This window comes from Saccopteryx bilineata, chromosome 9, assembly GCF_036850765.1.
Source record: "Saccopteryx bilineata isolate mSacBil1 chromosome 9, mSacBil1_pri_phased_curated, whole genome shotgun sequence".
In the NCBI taxonomy this organism is placed as follows: Eukaryota; Metazoa; Chordata; class Mammalia; order Chiroptera; family Emballonuridae; genus Saccopteryx; species Saccopteryx bilineata.
This window is the reverse complement of record NC_089498.1, coordinates 44737331-44754620: the sequence shown is the minus strand read 5'-3', so window position 1 is coordinate 44754620 and position 17290 is coordinate 44737331. Positions and strand designations below refer to the sequence as shown.

The 17290-nt window shown below is 49.3% G+C and overlaps 1 protein-coding gene across 1 annotated transcript; it reads left to right on the top strand.

Annotated features, from left to right (window-relative positions):
- Positions 1 to 277: 277 nt before the first annotated feature.
- On the top strand, positions 278 to 17287 carry RASGRP4 (RAS guanyl releasing protein 4). The gene is made up of 17 exons (XM_066243018.1): positions 278 to 422; positions 4261 to 4445; positions 4860 to 4965; positions 5093 to 5155; positions 5727 to 5858; positions 5970 to 6123; positions 8278 to 8451; positions 9635 to 9751; positions 10518 to 10793; positions 13641 to 13721; positions 13801 to 13905; positions 14040 to 14158; positions 14270 to 14414; positions 15205 to 15241; positions 15343 to 15474; positions 15590 to 15702; positions 16177 to 17287. The coding sequence occupies exons 1-17, from the start codon at positions 400 to 402 to the stop codon at positions 16231 to 16233; spliced, it is 2019 nt and encodes a 672-aa protein (XP_066099115.1). The 5' UTR covers positions 278 to 399; the 3' UTR covers positions 16234 to 17287.
- The last annotated feature ends 3 nt before the right edge of the window (positions 17288 to 17290 follow it).

Below are 17290 nucleotides of genomic sequence, written 5' to 3'. Positions count from 1 at the left end.
ACCACAAGTCAGGCTAGGCACTCTTCAAAAAAAAACAAAAAAGAAACTGCTCTTATTTGAAGTATGAAAATGACAGAACAGAGAACCACAGGTCTAGAGACAGAAAGATGTGGGAGATAGAGAAAGCCTGTTGGGCGACTGGGGGTGGGGCCAGCAGCTCTCCGGAAACCTCAGCCTGAAGGGATCCCCATGTGGGGGGAGGGGAGCCTTTGGTCTCTCCCCAGCCTCTTCCTTCCCCCTGGCCTGGGGCTGGGTGGGGAGGGCAGTTCCTCTTTCCTTCCCTAGCCCTGAGGAGGCCCCAGCTCCGAAGGGGCTAAGAAGCTAGAGCATTGGTGAAGGGGGGGAGGAGCTGAACCAGGCTCTTGCAAGAACCCCCTCCATGCCCTATTCACAGGAAGCATGAACAGGAAAGACAGCAAGAGGTGAGAGGACCCTGAATGATACTGGGAGCAACCAAAGCCCCTAGGCCTTCCTCTGTGGGGGGAGGTTGGGATGTACTAACCAGTTGGTAGGGTGTGGTGCTCCTCGGGCAGCAGGGGCAGGAAGGAGCAGGGGGCACCCGGTGGAAAGACACTTTAGAGAGTCCAGAGCCAACCAGAGATGGGTCTCTTTGTTTTAATGTCTACGTCCTGTCCTCTCGTTTTCTGGAGTTGGAGCTACTTTGAATCCCCTTCTCCCCATCCCCGCCTTCATCCTCCCTCCCTAGGCTGGGTGCTCTGTCCTCCCTGGGGTCTTCCTGGTTCCCCATCACAGTTGCTTGCTGCCCCCTGGACCGGAAACTCTAGGCACCTTTAAGTCCCTGCCCTCAGGGAGGGGAGTGTGACACAGGGCAAAGTGGTTCCCCTGCTTCTTAAACCACTCCAGACTGCTTCTTCAGATACTATGGGGGCAGACAGTCTGCAGGTGATGGCCAAGCAAGTGGCTGGGGCAGTAGGTTCTGCAAGGGGCTTCTATCACCTGGGCAAGCTGCCTCTCCTATCCTCAGGGCAGCGGTGTTTGGGCTTCTAACCTGGACGGCTTCTCCAGCCTCCTCTAGCATGTCTCTCATGGACAAAGGGGTCCCCTCCCCATAATATCCAGCACTTTAGTGGTGGAGACTTAGTTGCCTCATTTTCTAGCTGTGTGACCTTAGGTAAGTCATTTTACTGTTCTGTGCCTCAGTTTCTTCTGTCAGTAGGATAATCATAGTCACTGCTCGGAAAGTTGCATAAGTTCTCAGTGAGACTAGACCAGTGGTTCTCAAGCTTGAGCATGCATCAGAACTGTCTGGAGGGTTTGTAGAACACAGGTCACTGGGCTCACCTCCAATATTTCTGATTCTTTAGGTCTGTGGTGGGGCCTGAGAACTTGTATTTGTATCAAGTTCCCAGGTGATGCTGTTAGTATAGGTTAGAAACGATGCTTTGGGAGCCACTGATCTAGATCAGTGTTTAACCTTCCACCCAGGACAGGCTTGGTACTCAGTAAATGCCAGCTGTTATTCAACAACATTTTATACCTTAGGTGTGCCAGGAACATGGCATTGCCCTTGTTCTGAGGATCTCCCAATTTCTGGTTCCATACTCCAGGGCTGGCTTTAATCTGCTCCATCACTTTCTCTCTCTGCATCTCAAGTTCAACTTCTCCACTTCTGGCCATTTAACAGCCTGAGTAAACTAATTCCCTTACTTAGCACTTTTGAAGAGTGTGTCATTGAATGTTCAGAGCAGGTTCCAGGGGAAGGTCCAAGGATGACTGGCCCAGTAGAGCCAGAACTCTATGTCAATCAGGCGTCCCCAGTTCGACTTCTCCGCACAGTGGGACACTCCTGCTTAACAGCAGGGTTGGCAGCTCTTACAGACTACTCTTGAGGTGCCTATGAGTATTCTACTTATTAGTACCGAGACCAATTGCCACCAGAGGAAAGACACAACTAACACACAAGTTAGTTGCAAGAATCACACAGGCAGTGTATTACTCACAAATCCTATGGCGTGCCTGGGTACAGCTTAGTGGGGGCGGGGGGGGGGGGAGGCGTCAGCGTGCTACTCTCAGCTGTCTTTGGTCAGAGCAGTGTGGAGACAGACCACGTTCAATGTTGGAGTCTGGGCGACTTCCACAGCAGGGGGGGCCCTTAGCTTTAATACCCTTTCTGACCTATGCCTTCTAACAGGTGTTAATCTACAGGATTATCACATCAAGCAATCTTTTTGGGAGTTCCTAGCAGGGAGCCTTTTTATGTTAATCTACCGAAATGTCACATCAAGCCACTTTTAAGGTGTTCCTAGGGAAGCTTCTTGTTTATGTTAACCTATAGAGTTATCACATCAAGCCACTTTTTTAAAAATTAATTAATTAATTAATTAATTTCAGAGACAGAGCGAGAGTCGAAGAGAGGGATAGATAGGGACAGACAGACAGGAACGGAGAGAGATGAGAAGCATCAATTATCAGTTTTTCATTGCAACACCTTAGTTGTTCATTGATTGCTCTCCCATATGTGCCTTGACCGTAGGCCTTCAGCAGACTGAGTAACCCCTTGCTTAAGCCAGCAACCTTAGATCCAAGCTGGTGAGCTTTTTGCTCACACCAGATGAGCCCGCGCTCAAGCTGGTGACCTCAGGGTCTCGAACCTGGGTCCTCTGCATCCCAGTCTGATGCTCTATCCACTGCGCCACTGCCTGGTCAGGCTCAAGCCACTTTTTATCTATATATAACTTCACACACACACTAACTGGGCCCTGTGCAAAAAGCAGAATCTGCCTATCATATCTGTACACACTAGATTAGTTTCTATCCAGACAGCATAGCCTTATTCAATTGCCTTAATGGCTTTTAATATTATAGCCTAACTTATTTCTATATATCTTTCACATTTATCTATATTTCTATATATTTAATCACTATAACATTATATTACTGTAACAATAACTCATTTTTCATATGAGGAAACTGAGGCCAAGAGAAATGAAGTAACTAACACAGACACATAGCCAACATACATTTCTCCAGCCTCATTTTGAATGACTTGTGGAAGCCAAGGCTTTTCTGCCTGGATTTTGATCCCCCCTGCCTCCACCATCCATGTCTCTCCATTACCCTCTTTCCCTAACTGGAACACTAGCCTCCAGTCTCAAGCCTTGGTAAGGCACAAGGCAGAATGAGGGTATTTGTGTGTTTTTTTATAATTTTTAATATATATTGACTTTTAAAAAGAGAGGGAGAGAGAGAGGAACATCACTTTGTTGTTCCACTTATTCATGCCGTCATTGGTTCATTTTTGTCTGTCCCCTGACTGGGGATCAAACCCACAACCTCAACATGTCAGAAGGAGTCGCTAACCAATGAAGCTACTCATCCAGGGCCATGAAGATTTTTTTTTTTTTTTTTTTTTTTTAGATTTTATTTATTCATTATAGAGAGGAGAGAGAGAGAGAGAGAAGGGGGGAGGAGCAGGAAGCATCAACTCCCATATGCGCCTTGACCAGGCAAGCCCAGGGTTTTGAACCGGCAACCTCAGTGTTTCCAGGTTAACGCTTTATCCACTGCGCCACCACAGGTCAGGCATGAAGATTATTTTAAAACTTCCCTTGAAACTCTCTCAGCCCTGGACCCCACCCAGCTCTGAAGATCAACCATATTTTCTCTTTGGGTTCCAAATCTAGGGACTCAAGTGAACAGTGAAGACTCAGTTCCTGACAAGGGCTGGCTTGAAGGAGGGGGCAAGGTAGGGGAGGAGGGGGAGATGGAACCTCAGGGGTCTGCTGCTCCCTTGAGGGCTGGGGAAAGAAGGCATGGCATAGGAGAACAAAGGGAAATTCTGAGAAGTCTCCCTGCAGAATCTCCTATCATTCCCCTGAGGAGGACAGGATTCTGGTGGTCTTTGCCCATGATTCCTTTGAGATGAAGAGTAATCCCAGGAGTCTGCTCAACAGGAAGTGTCTCCTATGATGCCTTGGACTGTACAGTCAAGGGGAATTTGGAGGCAATTCCTAGAGTAGAAATTTCTTATGATTCCCTGGAAGGTCATCTCCCATGATTCTCTTGGAGAGTTCAAGATAGTCTTGAGGGTCTTTTCCTGATTTCCTGTAGGATACCCTTGGAGTTTACCTGTAGGAGAAGGCTCCCATGTTCTGGAATACTCTGGGGTTTTCTCCCATGAGTCCATGGGAAGTCAAGAGTAACACTGGGCCTTTGCCTTTGAGACTTTGGGGTCAAGAAGAATTCTGGGACCTACCTGAAGGAAAGAGCTCCCATGATTCTCTGGGGTGATGTTCACAGGAAGTCCCACCAGGAATGCCCAGGAAAGACAGGAGGGCGGGGCCGGTCCCGACAGGCCCGCCGCCACAAGACATGTCCCAGCCCCCGGGAAATCAGCAAGGTCATGGCTTCCATGGCTCTGGACATGCTAAAAGAGGTTGGCTGCAGCGAAGATGAGCTGCTGGAGAAATGTATTCAGTCCTTCGGTGAGTGCCCTCCTTCCTGTCCAGTCTCTCCAATCCTATGGTTGGGCCCAGCACCCACCTCTCTCTAGGCCTAAGTTTTAAGGGGTAATTTAATAACATGGGGTGTGTGGAATGAATCTCAATCACTACTTTAGAGATAACAGAGACACCTGTGTTTCTCTTTACTGAATGAGAGGAAGGAGGTCTGATGATATTGCCATCTTCAACATGACTTGCCAGGCACTGTCTGGCTCATGTATAGTACAGGCTAGGAAACTGAGGCACCAGGAGGCCAAGGTGCTTGCCCAGATTCATGCAGTCAGAAGTAGAGCTGGGATTTGAACCAAGCAGTCTAACTGACTCTGGAGACTGCAGTTTATTGCCCAGGGGCCATTCTGACAGAATCCCCTTCTTCCATCCCCACCCCCACCCCAGACTCAACTGGCAGCCTGCGATGCGCGGACCACATTCTCAACATGGTACTGGCCATGCACAGCTGGGTGCTGCCTTCAGCCCACCTTGCTGCCCGCCTGCTGACCTTATATCCTCCCAGGGCCATGAACAGTGGGTGGAGGGCAAAGGGCAGAGATGTGAGAGTCTGAAAGATGAAGACATGGTGAGCAGGTAAGTTTGGGATGCTGGATATCAGAGCCTTAACCAGAACTCAAGTACCAGGAGGCCAAAGGGAACATGCAGGAGCTGAGGCGGCTGCAGATTTGTCACCTGGTCAGGTAGGGCTGGGCCAATACCTCCATACCCATGACCCAAGACTCTCACCCAGCTGCAACACTAAAACACCTCCCAGAGACTCCCCACCCAGTTCCCTGCAGACCCACCCAGCCCTGCTCACCCAATCCCACTTTCGGACACCCTGGTTTGGTTGATAAGACCCTCCCAGTTCTGTTCCTTAGAACCCTTTCTTCTTACAGACCCCTAACCAGATCCTATAGACTCTCGCAGCTATTGCTCAGATACCTCTAGCTCTGATCCCCAAACCCCGACCTCCTACATACCCACCCTAGCTTCTAAGAACCCTGTTCCCCTAAAATCTCATCCTCTGAAATCCCCTCACTATCCTGCTTCCTAGCAATACCACTTCCAAGAGATTCTCCCAGTCTGTCTCCCTTTGATCCACCAGCCTATGTTAAGAGGCCCCCAGTCCTAATCTCAGAGATGGCACCAGCCTGGTGCCCCTCTGAACCCTGCCTGACCCTAGAGTTTCCTCAGATCTAGAGATACATTTTAGAGAACTTCCCTACCCTCACCAATACCCCCATCCCACCATCTCTAAACCACTCTCAGGTATTGGCTGACCCAACACCCTGAGACAGTGTACCAGGACCCCCAGTTAGAAGAGGTTATAGGTCGCTTCTGGGCCACTGTGGAGCAGGAAGGCAACTCAGCCCAGAGGAGCCTGAGAGATTCCTCCAACCTGTGAGTCAATCCCTCCCACTCCACTCCCCTCCCCCACTCTGCCATCTCCCTCCATACCACTACATTTTCCACCCTGAGCCCCTCCAATACCCTATCCCTCTTTGACCCCAGTCTGAGCCCTGGTGGTCCTGGCCCCCCGACCTCCATGAGCAGCCCAGGCCTGGGCAAAAAGTGCAAAGTGTCCTTGCTTTTTGACCATCTGGAGGCAGAAGAGCTGGCTCAGCACCTCACTTTCCTGGAGTTCCGGTCCTTTCAGGCTATCACGGTGAGGACCCCCCTCTCCCCAGCTAGGGAGGGCATGTGGTTGGGCAGGGCCTGGTGGGGGCCAGGCAGGACTGAGAGGACCCCAGCCTGGACTTTGGACAAAGATCTGAAACTCTCAAAGTTGGTACTAGAACTTCCAGGAAAATGAGGGAAGTTGGCTGAGCACAGAGCCTCTGGGTCTAATCCATCAACTTCTTTTGTGTGTGTATATATACGCATTTATTTCTTTATTAGCGAGAGAGACAGGGACAGACAGACCCCTTCTTCAAGCCAGTGACCATGGGGTCATGTCTATGATCCCGTGCTCAAGGCAGTGACCCTGCACTCAAGCTGGTGAGCCCATGTTTAAGCTGGATGAGCCTGCACTCAAGCCAGCAATCTCAGGATTTCAAACTGGGTTGTCTGCATCCCAGGCCTACACTCTGTCACTTAGCTGCTGCCTGGTCAGGCCATCAACTCCTTCTTACCTGTGTAACTTTGAACTAGTCCCTTCTCTGGGACTCAGTTTTCTTACTTGTAAAATGGAGGTCATACTACTTCATTGGATAATTGGAGAATGAAATTAAATGTCAATTTTAAAATGCTTGTTGCAAAGGCTAGCACATAGTAAGTGCTAAAAACAGAGTAAGTGCCTGGTCCTGAGTAAATGCTAACACTTTACTTACCCAAATGGTAATTTCATATACTTCAACCTAAGAAGTGTTCATTATTGCCATCATCATTCAAGGGAAGGTGGGGATCTGTATTTTTGTTGTTTGTTTTATACTTATGTTTTTGTTGTTGTTCTTTTTGACAGAGACAGAGAACAAGTCAGAGAGAGGGACAGATAGGGACAGAAGACAGGAAGGGAGAGAGATGAGAAGCATCAATTCTTCTTTGTGGCACCTTAGTTGTTCATTGATTGCTTTCTCATATGTGCCTTGATGGGGTGGGGGGAGCTACAGCAGAGTGAGTGACCCCTTGCTCAAGCCAAGGACCTTAGGTTTCATGCCAGCAACCTTTGGGCTCAAGCCAGTGACCATGGGGTCATGTCTATGATCCTATACTCAAGCCAGCGACCCTGCACTCAAGCTGGCGACCTCGGGGTTTCGAAGCTGGGTCCTTCGTGTCCCAGTCTGATGCTCCATTCACTGCGCCACCGTCTAGTCAGGCTATACTTTTGTTTTTTGTTAAATCTGTTTTTCAGTTACCCTTTATATACAATATTATATTAGTTTCAGGTGTACAACATAGTGATTAGACATTTCTGTACCTTACAAAGTGATCACTCTGATGGGATCTGGTTTCTTTTTTTTTTTTTTTTTTAATTTTATTTATTTATTTTTTACAGAGACAGAGAGAGAGTCAGAGAGAGGGATAGACAGGGACACACAGACAGGAACGGAGAGAGATGAGAAGCATCAATCCTTAGTTTTTCATTGCGCGTTGCAACACCTTAGTTGTTCATTGATTGCTTTCTCACATGTGCCTTGATCGCGGGCCTTCAGCAACCCCTTGCTGGAGCCAGCGACCTTGGGTCCAAGCTGGTGAGCCTCGCTCAAACCAGATGAGCCCGCACTCAAGCTGGCGACCTCGGGGTCTCGAACCTGGGTCCTTCCGCATCCCAGTCCGATGCTCTATCCACTGCGCCACCACCAGGTCAGGCGGGATCTGGTTTCTTAACGTGAAAGTTTCCTGACTGTACACACACGTGTACATGTACACAACACAGTGCATGTGGGTATGGAATGTTGACCCCTTGAACAGAACAAATAGAAATTGGTTTCATGTCCTCTTCACCATCCTTCCCTTTGCTGACTGTATGTATATCAGACAGGTAAACAGTCAACAGACTGGGTTCCCACCCTGACTCAAGCATGTGTGATATTAGGCAAATTATCCTCTCTGTGCTTCATTGACCTCATCTCTAAAACGGGAATGTAGTAGTCACTTCATGGAGTTGATGTGAGGATTAAATTAGTTAATATGACAAAGGGCTCAGAGAATGCCTGGCTTTATTTAAACATTTCTCCTCCGATAGAAAAGGGTCATGGTAATGTCAGGGACATGTGACAGCCAGACTAGGACATAGGAGGTCATGACTGCTAGGGGAATGGGCATGTGAAGGGCAGGGCCTGAGTGCCAATGCCCACCCTCATGCCCACTTCACCTCCAGCCCCAGGACCTGCGAGACTACGTTTTACAGGGATCCGTGCGGGGCTGTCCTGCCCTAGAGGGATCAGTAGGTCTCAGCAACAGCGTGTCCCGCTGGGTGCAGGTCATGGTGCTGAGTCGTCCCGGACCCACACATCGCGCACAGGTGCTGGACAAGTTCATCCACGTGGCACAGGTAAAGCCTGCCCCAATGCTCTCTCGCTTTGGGGAAGCTCACACCCCTTCAGTTCCAGATGTTCATCCCGGGCGATGACGTCACCATTTCCTGGTCGCGCGCGTCGCATCACGCCCCACCCTGGCCTCGCACCCCAGGCCTCAGTCCTGTGGTTCTAACCCGGAATGTTATGGCCCTTCTTTGTTGGCCTTGATATCACCTCATCGAACTCGCCCTAGCCCCACCCCTTGGTCCTAAATTTGGCAGTTGGCGACGTCCTTCCAAGCCGTCTTCCAAGCCCTACACCTGAATATTCTATCCTCAGGGCAATGAAAACATCTGCATCATCCTCCACCGAATCCCTAAACCCCAGCCGCCCCTTTGGAATACTGACTGTATCGGTTCCCATCACGTTGTGTCCCGCCCCTCTGTGTTCCGCGTTGTATCCCGCCCCTCTGCAGATACATTCCCTCCCCTCTGGAGAAAAGGGAAGATCTCCTTCCGCCAGTGTGGCCACGCCCCTCTTCGTACTTCCTAGCATACCACGCCCTTCGTTTGGCTTCTACTCCCTTGCTTCCTTTGTCGTACCCATTAACCCTGTGGTCTTGGTGTTTCCCTCACGGTCTCCTCTATCTGAGCATCTTCCACTCCTCCTCTGTTCCACTTTCTCCCCGCAGCGACCTGAATCCTTCAAACTTGGAAAAGGGAAGGGCGAGGCAATTCCCCCTAATGACCAGCTGACCCCACACCGGTCTCAAGGCTACATGACCCCTCCATATCACTCTGGCCCCATTCACCTCTGCCGGGTTCCAAACTCCCGCCCAGGGCCTGGCCTTCTTGTCTCCCCTCATCTGCCTGATTCTCAGAGCAGTCGGACAGTCAGGTGCCTGACACCCTGACATCTGTTTTAATAGCCACACACCTGACACACACTTTTCTTGTCCCATAGCCCATACTTGCCTGACACCCTCCACTTTTTTCTGACCTCGCATTAGTTTATCACCTTCCTGACCTCCGTTTAATGCCTACATACTTGCTTGTGGTCTGCTCCTGTCTGACACATCTCACCTGTCTGCTGCCTATACTGACCTACACCACAACATGCCTGAGACCCCAACCTCAAATGGGGTGCTGTTATCTGAACTCCAAACTTGCCTGTGCTCAATGAGACACCCATAACCTCTATATTACTCTCCCTTCCTAGAGACTCCACAAGCTGCAAAATTTCAACACACTGATGGCAGTCACTGGGGGCCTGTGTCACAGTGCCATCTCCAGGCTTAAGGACTCCCATGCACACTTGAGCCCTGACAGCACCAAGGTGAGGTTCCACTACCCCTCAAAAGTTCCAGTAGCCCTAAACCCCTTTTCCTAAATCCTCTTTTATCCCTGCCTGGGCCCTGGAACCACCTGGAGAACTTGCTTGTCCAAATCCAACAGACCCCCAGGATCTGTTCCCTGCCATTCCTTCTCTTTACTCATCCACCCATCATGCCAACCCTTCTTACTCTCTGTATGTTCAGTCCTGAGCAGGACTCGAGAAAGATGAGAGAAATGCAGAGAACTTGCGGTCCAAGTGGGTAGTAAAATGATGCCACCCAGAATGCTAACATTTGGGACACCCATGGAAGGAGTTATAGAATGGGATGTCCTAGGAATGTCTGAGGAGAGTGAGTGATTCATAAGTCTGGTGTGTAGCCAAGATCAGGAGGTGGCAGGAGATGCCCAGGGGAAGATCCATTTGAGCCTTGCAAGCAGAACTAAAGTGTCTGGGCTTTATCCAGAGGGCACTGGGGAGTTAGGGAACCTTTGGGAATGATGGCAGCATCCATGATTGGATTTGGCTTTTGGAAAAATTACTCTATAACCTGGGGACTGAGAGATGGAGACCCAAAAGGAAGAGCAGTTTGGGAAGATGCTAAGACCAGTGTGGGACATTGAGGGGCTGAAGGAGGTGTCCAGAATGGCATTGGGGCCCTGGGGGTCAGGAGACTGCTATGATAACACCCCTTCAGGAGGCTAAGGGGCAGAACTTGCTTTCCTGATAACATGCTCCCCCCTCCATTCCAACATGGCTTCCCACACAGGCCCTGCTGGAGCTCACTGAGCTGCTCGCTGCCCAAAACAACTACACCTGTTATCGCCGTACCTGGGCTGGCTGCACAGGCTTCCGTCTGCCTGTGCTGGGTGTGCACCTCAAGGACCTGGTGTCCCTGTATGAGGCACAGCCTGACAGGTTGCCTGATGGCCGCCTGCACCTTCCCAAGCTAAACAGTCTCTACCTGCGGCTGCAAGAGCTGGCAGACCTCCAGAAGCAGCATCCTCCCTGCAGTGCCAATGAGGACCTGCTCCATCTGCTCACGGTGAGCCACTCTGCCCAGGCTGGGCTCTTGGAGTACTGAGATTTAGGGTCCTGAGTGGGGCTTCAGGACCAGGAGAAAATAACACTGGGATGTGTGGGCTTTGAAACCAAAGCTTATAACCTGGCCAGATAGCTCAGTTGGTTAGAGCATCAATCTGAAGCACAGAGGTTGCTGGTTCAATCCCTGGTCAGGGCACGTACAGGAACAGATCTATATTCCTCTCTCCCTCTCTGCTCCCTTTTTTCTCTCTCTAAAAAATTAGTAAATATATTTTTAAAAATTCTAAAGAGAAAAAAAGAAACCAGAGCTTCTAGGGAGGGTTTTTTTCTAGCTGTGTGGCCTTGGGCCATGCTTAACCCCTTCGCTTTGGTTTCCTTATCTGCAAAATGGGAATAATAGGACCCACTTTAGAGAGTAGTTGAACCCTGGCTGGTTGGCTCAGCGGTAGAGTGTCAGTCCGGCATGTTGAGGTCCCGGGTTTGATTCCCAGCCAGGGCACACAGGAGAAGCGCCCATCTGCTTCTCCACCCTTCCCCCCCTCCTTTCTCTCTGTCTCTCTCTTCCCCTCCTGCAGCCAAGGCTCCATTGGAGCAAATTTGGCCCGGGCGCTGAGGATGGTCCATGGCCTCCGCCTCAGGTGCTAGAATGGCTCCAGTTGCAAAGGAGCAACAGCCCAGATGGGCAGAGCATCGCCCCCTGGTGGGCATGCCGGGTGGATCCCAGTCGGGTGCATGCGGGAGTCTGTCTCTGCCTCCCTGCTTCTCACTTCAGAAAAAAAAAAAGAGTAGTTGAGAAAAATCAATAATATAATTCACATAATTCACATAAAACTCTTAAATTAATATCTGGAATTCATCATTTATCTATATAAATGATGCATTTCCCCCCATTCCCCTCACAACTTAAGTATAGCCCTTGATCTGAGCTCCAGAATTGCTTTGGGCTTTCTCACTTCTGAACTGCAAGGTTTTGAGCTTTTCATGTCACTAGTCCAAAATTCCAAGCGTTAGCATTTCCAGGAATCTAACAAAAAGATAGTAGTAATTATTGATCACTTACTCTGGGCCTGGCACCATGTAAAACGCTCTCTACAGAGCACTTCATTCCATCTACAAAACTCCAAGGTGGGAATCCTTATGCCCATTCTACAGATTAGGAAACTGAGGGCCAGAGAGGTACAATCACTTGGCCACTGCCCCAGAGCAGTAAAACCTGGACTGAACCCAGGAAGGCCAGCTTCAGAACCCATGTGTGTAACATACGTGAACCACCACACTATGTCCTAAGACTGGAAGTGTGGGATTCTGCATATACATATATACAGGGGTGGGCAAAGGTAGGTTTACAGTTGTGAGTATGCGAGTTTATGCTTGTACTACTATTTATTTGTATTATAACTGTAAGCCTCCTTTTGCCCACCCCTGTATATACTCTAACATTCTAAGAAGCTACAAATTGAAAGACTGGGATTCTGAGGGCCATGTCTAAATCCCCAAGTCTAAGATTGAAAAGTTAATTTTCAGACCCTAAGACAGGACCAGCTATATAATTTGCAGGGCCTAAATGTGGGGCTTCTTGTTCCAAATTCTTAATAATTTCAAGATGGTGATAGTCAGGCATTAAATGAAGTAGGAGCCCTTCTAAGTATGGGGCCTGCCCAGGAAGCTCTCCCTGCCCTATGAGTGGTGCCAAAAACCCTGTGCTTTGTTGGCTCTGAAAGACCAGCAGCCCAATTATTTATTGAGCACCAAGTATGAGCCAGGCACTACTTTAGGGACTTAGGTTCAGAGCAGTGAGCAAGTCAGAAAAAAATTGCAACCTGATCTATGGTGGTGCAGTGGATAAAATGTCCATCTGGGTCCGACCAGGCAGTGGCACAGTGGGTAGAGCATCAGCCTGGGACGCTGAAGTCCTTGGCTTAAGCATGGGTGCATCTGGCTTGAGGGTGGGTCATAGACATGATCCCTTGGTTACTGGCTTAAACCCAAAAGTAACTGGCTTACAGCCCAAGGTCACTGGCTTGAGCAAGGGGTCACTGGCTAGGCTGGAACCCCTGGTCAAGGCACATGTGAGAAAGCTATCAATGAACAATTAAGATGCTGCAACTGAGTTAATGCTTCTCATCTCTCTCCCTTCCTCTCTATCTATCCCTGTCTGTCCTTGTCTCTCTCCCTCTAAAAAATTAAAAAATAAAAATAAAAATATTCCGCCAACCTGGAATGTTGAGGTTGCTGGTGTGAAACCCTGGGCTTGCCAGGTCAGTCAAGGCACATAGGAGAAGCAACTACTACGAGTTTTGTTTTGTTTTTAAATGTTATATACATTATTTTATTATACCCCTAGCTACAAATGAACAACAGCTTCCCAGAAAATCAGAATTTTATAATTTTTAAAATTACAAATACAACGTAATACTTTCTTTTGTCATTTTACAACAACTACTATGAGTTTGATGCTTCTGGCTCCTCCTAACCCTACCCTTTCTCTCTCTCTCTCTCTCTCCTCTCTAAAAATCAATAAATAAAATCTTAATTTTTAAAAAACTGCTGTTCTTGTGGGGCTTACAGACCATAAAACAAAGCAAATAAGTAAATCATATGGGCTTTTAGATGATAAGTGTAAGAAAAGATTAAGGCAGGAAGAGGAAAGAAAGGTTTGATTTTAAATAAGATTTTTTTTTAAAGCCTTGGTGAGAAAATGGCATATCTGGACCAGGGGACAGGTGCTGTGAGGAGTGAATGGGTCTCAGAAGGGGGCTTTGGGGAAGAGGCTGGGAGGGCAGGCAGGGCAATGGCTGTAGGCAGGAGAATGGAGACCGAGGATCTGTAACGCCCTGCCCACCCCCAGCTTTCCCTGGATCTCTTCTACACGGAGGACGAGATCTATGAGCTTTCTTACACCCGGGAGCCTCGCTGTCCCAAGAGTCTGGTGAGACCTGACCCCTGATCTCTGATCTCCAACCCAAGCCTATATACTGACTAACTGTGCCCCTCTGTCCCCACCCCAGCCACCCTCCCCCTTCAAAGCACCCCTGGTGGTGGAGTGGGCCCCTGGTGTGATGCCCAAGCCCGACAGGGCCACCTTGGGTCAGCATGTGGAGCAGCTGGTAGAGGTAAGAAGGGGACTGTGGCCTGGCTGCTGGGGGCCAGGAAGGAAGCTATCTGTATAGCCCTGACCTGGAAGAGGGTATCTAAAAGTGAGAGGAGCATGACTTGGCCTTACTCTCTCCTTCCCACATTCCTCTAGTCTGTGTTCAAGAATTATGACCCTGAAGGCCAAGGAACCATCTCTCTGGAGGACTTCGAGCGACTCTCAGGCAACTTCCCATTTGCCTGCCATGGGCTTCACCCACCCCCATGCCAAGAGTAAGTGCTCTGATTCCTGGGTCCCCTGAAAATGAGGATACTGGGGTTGCCAGGACGCCAGGGTCTGAGAGAAAGGGGCCACTTATGCTGAAGTGAGGTCTCTACCCCCAGGAGGGGCTCCTTTAGCCGAGAGGAGGTGACAGCATACCTGCTCCGGGCCAGTGCCATCTGCTCCAAGCTGGGCCTGGCCTTCTTGCACTCCTTCCATGAGGTCACCTTCCGCAAGCCCACCTTCTGTGACAGCTGCAGTGGTTTCGTGAGCATTTGGGCCTCCTATCACCCTTGGGGTCCATCTTCTGAGTGTCCCAGATCCTCATAGTCTGGGCTCAGAAGCCAGCCCTTCCCCAGAACACTCAGTCCCCAAAACCCCCCAAATCCCCAAATTCCAGAAAATCCCTCAGACTCACATAATCCCCACATTTCACAAAAAAACCTAAAAACTGGATATTTTCTACATCTGGGTATGTCCAAAGTCTAGCTGACGCCCAAACTGCAGACGACCTCCATCCTGGATAACTGCCAAGGCATGGATAATACCTAAAACACTGTTTAATCTACAAACCTGGGTAGGTGATCTCCAAACACTCAATCTCCAAGTCTTTAGACTCTAGATCATTCAAACCCTGGGTAATTTCCAAATTTACTCTCAAACTCTGAATAATTTACAGACGTCTCCATCTCCAAACCAAGGCTCATTTACAAACGCTAGACTTCCCCACATCTGCTCACTACATATTTATTGAGCAGGTCCAGTGTGCCAGCAGTTCTAGGCTCAGGGTGTGCTGGCGGGGTTGTGAGGGGAGGCACAGCAGGAGACAACAGACACAAACCCTGCCCATAGAATTCCAAACTTGACACAATCCTAACAGCCTAGATGACTCACCAAATTTGAGAGAACCTCCAAATTACTTTAATCCCAGATCCCACATAAACCTCTAGCCTTGAGAATTTCCCAAACCTGGCTGGTTTCACACTTTCAAACAGCTCCCACCCCATCCACAGCCCCTACCCCAGCCAAGGTAACCGATTCTGCTTTCTCTTCCCAGCTCTGGGGTGTCACCAAGCAAGGTTACCGCTGTCAGGGTGAGTGGGGCATCCGTGATGGGAGAGAGAATTCAGGATCTTCAGTCTAGGAATGGGGCCAGGGACTGGGCCTTTGGCCACTAACCACTGCCTTCCCCCAGACTGTGGGCTGTGTTGCCACAAACACTGCAGAGACCGAGTGAAGGAAGAATGTAAGAGGCCAGGGGCCAAGGGTGATACGAGCCCCACAGGAGCCCCTGTGCCACCCACACCAGTACCCCATGCCAGCTGTGGTAAGACCCAGGGTGTAGTAGTCCTGGGAAGGGTGTTGGTCAGTAGGGATTAATCTCAAGGTAATGAAGCCCTTTCCATCATGTCTACATTCCTCCCACCCACACCCAAAAACAGGCTCTGAGGACAGTCTTTCCTACATACTCCCCCTGGAAGCTGAGACGGGGTGCCACCTTCACCATGCTTGGACTCAGACAGAGCCCCCACACCCTTCCTGGGAACCAGAGACGGTGAGGAGGAACTGCCCCCACCCCCAACTGGATACAGGAGAGACCAACCACTTGCCTGGGGAACCCAGACAGATTTGGAAGGCATAGGAAAGTAACAATGTGCAAAAGTCCCCAATCACTGGGTAGGAGAGTATAGATTCTAGTTAATTTTTAATGTTGTTAGAAAGACAGAAATTTCAGTATGCTAAGAGGGAGAAGGGGTGGCCACTAGTAGAATAGAAAAGGGATTTTAGGGAGAAAAGGAAAACAGTAAGATGGCAAGAATAAGGCCAAATATATCAGGAGCTACAATAACTGTCAGGGGCATAAATTCCATTATTCAAAGGCAGAGAGTCTCAGATTAGGGGAAAAAATGTTCACAGGGGACCTTCATTCACTCACTTAACAAAGTCAGGTGAAGTGCTGCTCTTGGCACTGAAACCACTCCTGGACATTATACACCCCCCATATCATCTAATGTCTTCCTCCTTCCAGGTCCCCCTCCCAGTGATGGCCTCGCCACCCATCCAGTCCTCCAAGCCGAATTCCTAAACATTGCCTTGGTCTCTTCTCTCACTCCTTCCCCACAGAGCCAGTCCCAAGTCATGTTATTTGGCCTCCATCAGAGCTCCCAAAGGGATCGCCTCCTTTGCATTCACACTGCTTTCATCAAAGCGTCCGTCATCTCTTAACCCTGAAAGAAATTTATTTTCTTTTGCACCAGCATAGCTATTAATCATACTCCCTTTTCATGCACTTAGTTTGTGCAGCTCTGTGTTGGATACATTTAAACTTAGGCATTATTTCACCAACTCCTTAAATCTCCGTTTTACAGATGAGGAAACTGAGGCTCAGTGAGAGGTTAAGCTGCTGGCCCAAGGTGGCAGAGCTCTTAAGTGTTGGAGTCAGGACTCAAACCCAAGTCTTCTGTCTGCCTCTAAAACAGAAGCTTCTGACCAATAGGTCAGATAGGATGGGCAGAGCTCTAAACTCTGGGGTTCCAGAGACAAAAGTCTAGAGACGGGGTGGAAAGGGGAGTCTATGAACACCTGAGTCAGAGCACATGGCTATTTCACTGAAGATAAACGCCAAAGTCCTCCATGTGGCCCACTCCACACCATCTGCCCCTAGTACTTCCCACCACTCACCCCTCACCCATCCTGCTTCAGCTATCCTGGCCTCATGGTCCCTGAACATGCCAAAATACTACTACCTCAGGGCCTTTACACTGGCTCGTCCCTTTACCTTGAATGCTCTTCCCCAGAGGCCCACAGGACTCCCTCTTTGGGACTTAGTTCAAGTGTCACCTCAGTGAGGCTACCTCTCATCATACTCAAAGTTGCGATTTCCCCACAACTCCAATCCTACCCTTCTGCTTTATTTTCTTCCAAAGTCCTTTCCTCATCTGGCAATTATGCATTTTACCTATTTCTCTTATTAAATATCTGCTCCTCCTTGCCAGAAATGTCAGTTCAAGGATAACGGGGGTTTTCATTATCTGCACCTTTCACTGCTTTATCCTCAGGACCTAGAACAGGGTGGACACATGGTCGTTACCTGATAAATGTTTTTCCAATGCCTATGTGTCTCCTTCCACATGCCCAGAGGA

Coding starts and splice junctions, on each gene's coding strand:
- RASGRP4 (XM_066243018.1), top strand. CDS start 400: ATGAACAGGAAAGACAGCAAGAG. Junction 14,159..14,269: donor CACCCACCCCCATGCCAAGA/GTAAGTGCTCTG, acceptor CTCTACCCCCAG/GAGGGGCTCCTTTAGCCGAG. Junction 15,242..15,342: donor GCAAGGTTACCGCTGTCAGG/GTGAGTGGGGCA, acceptor GCCTTCCCCCAG/ACTGTGGGCTGTGTTGCCAC.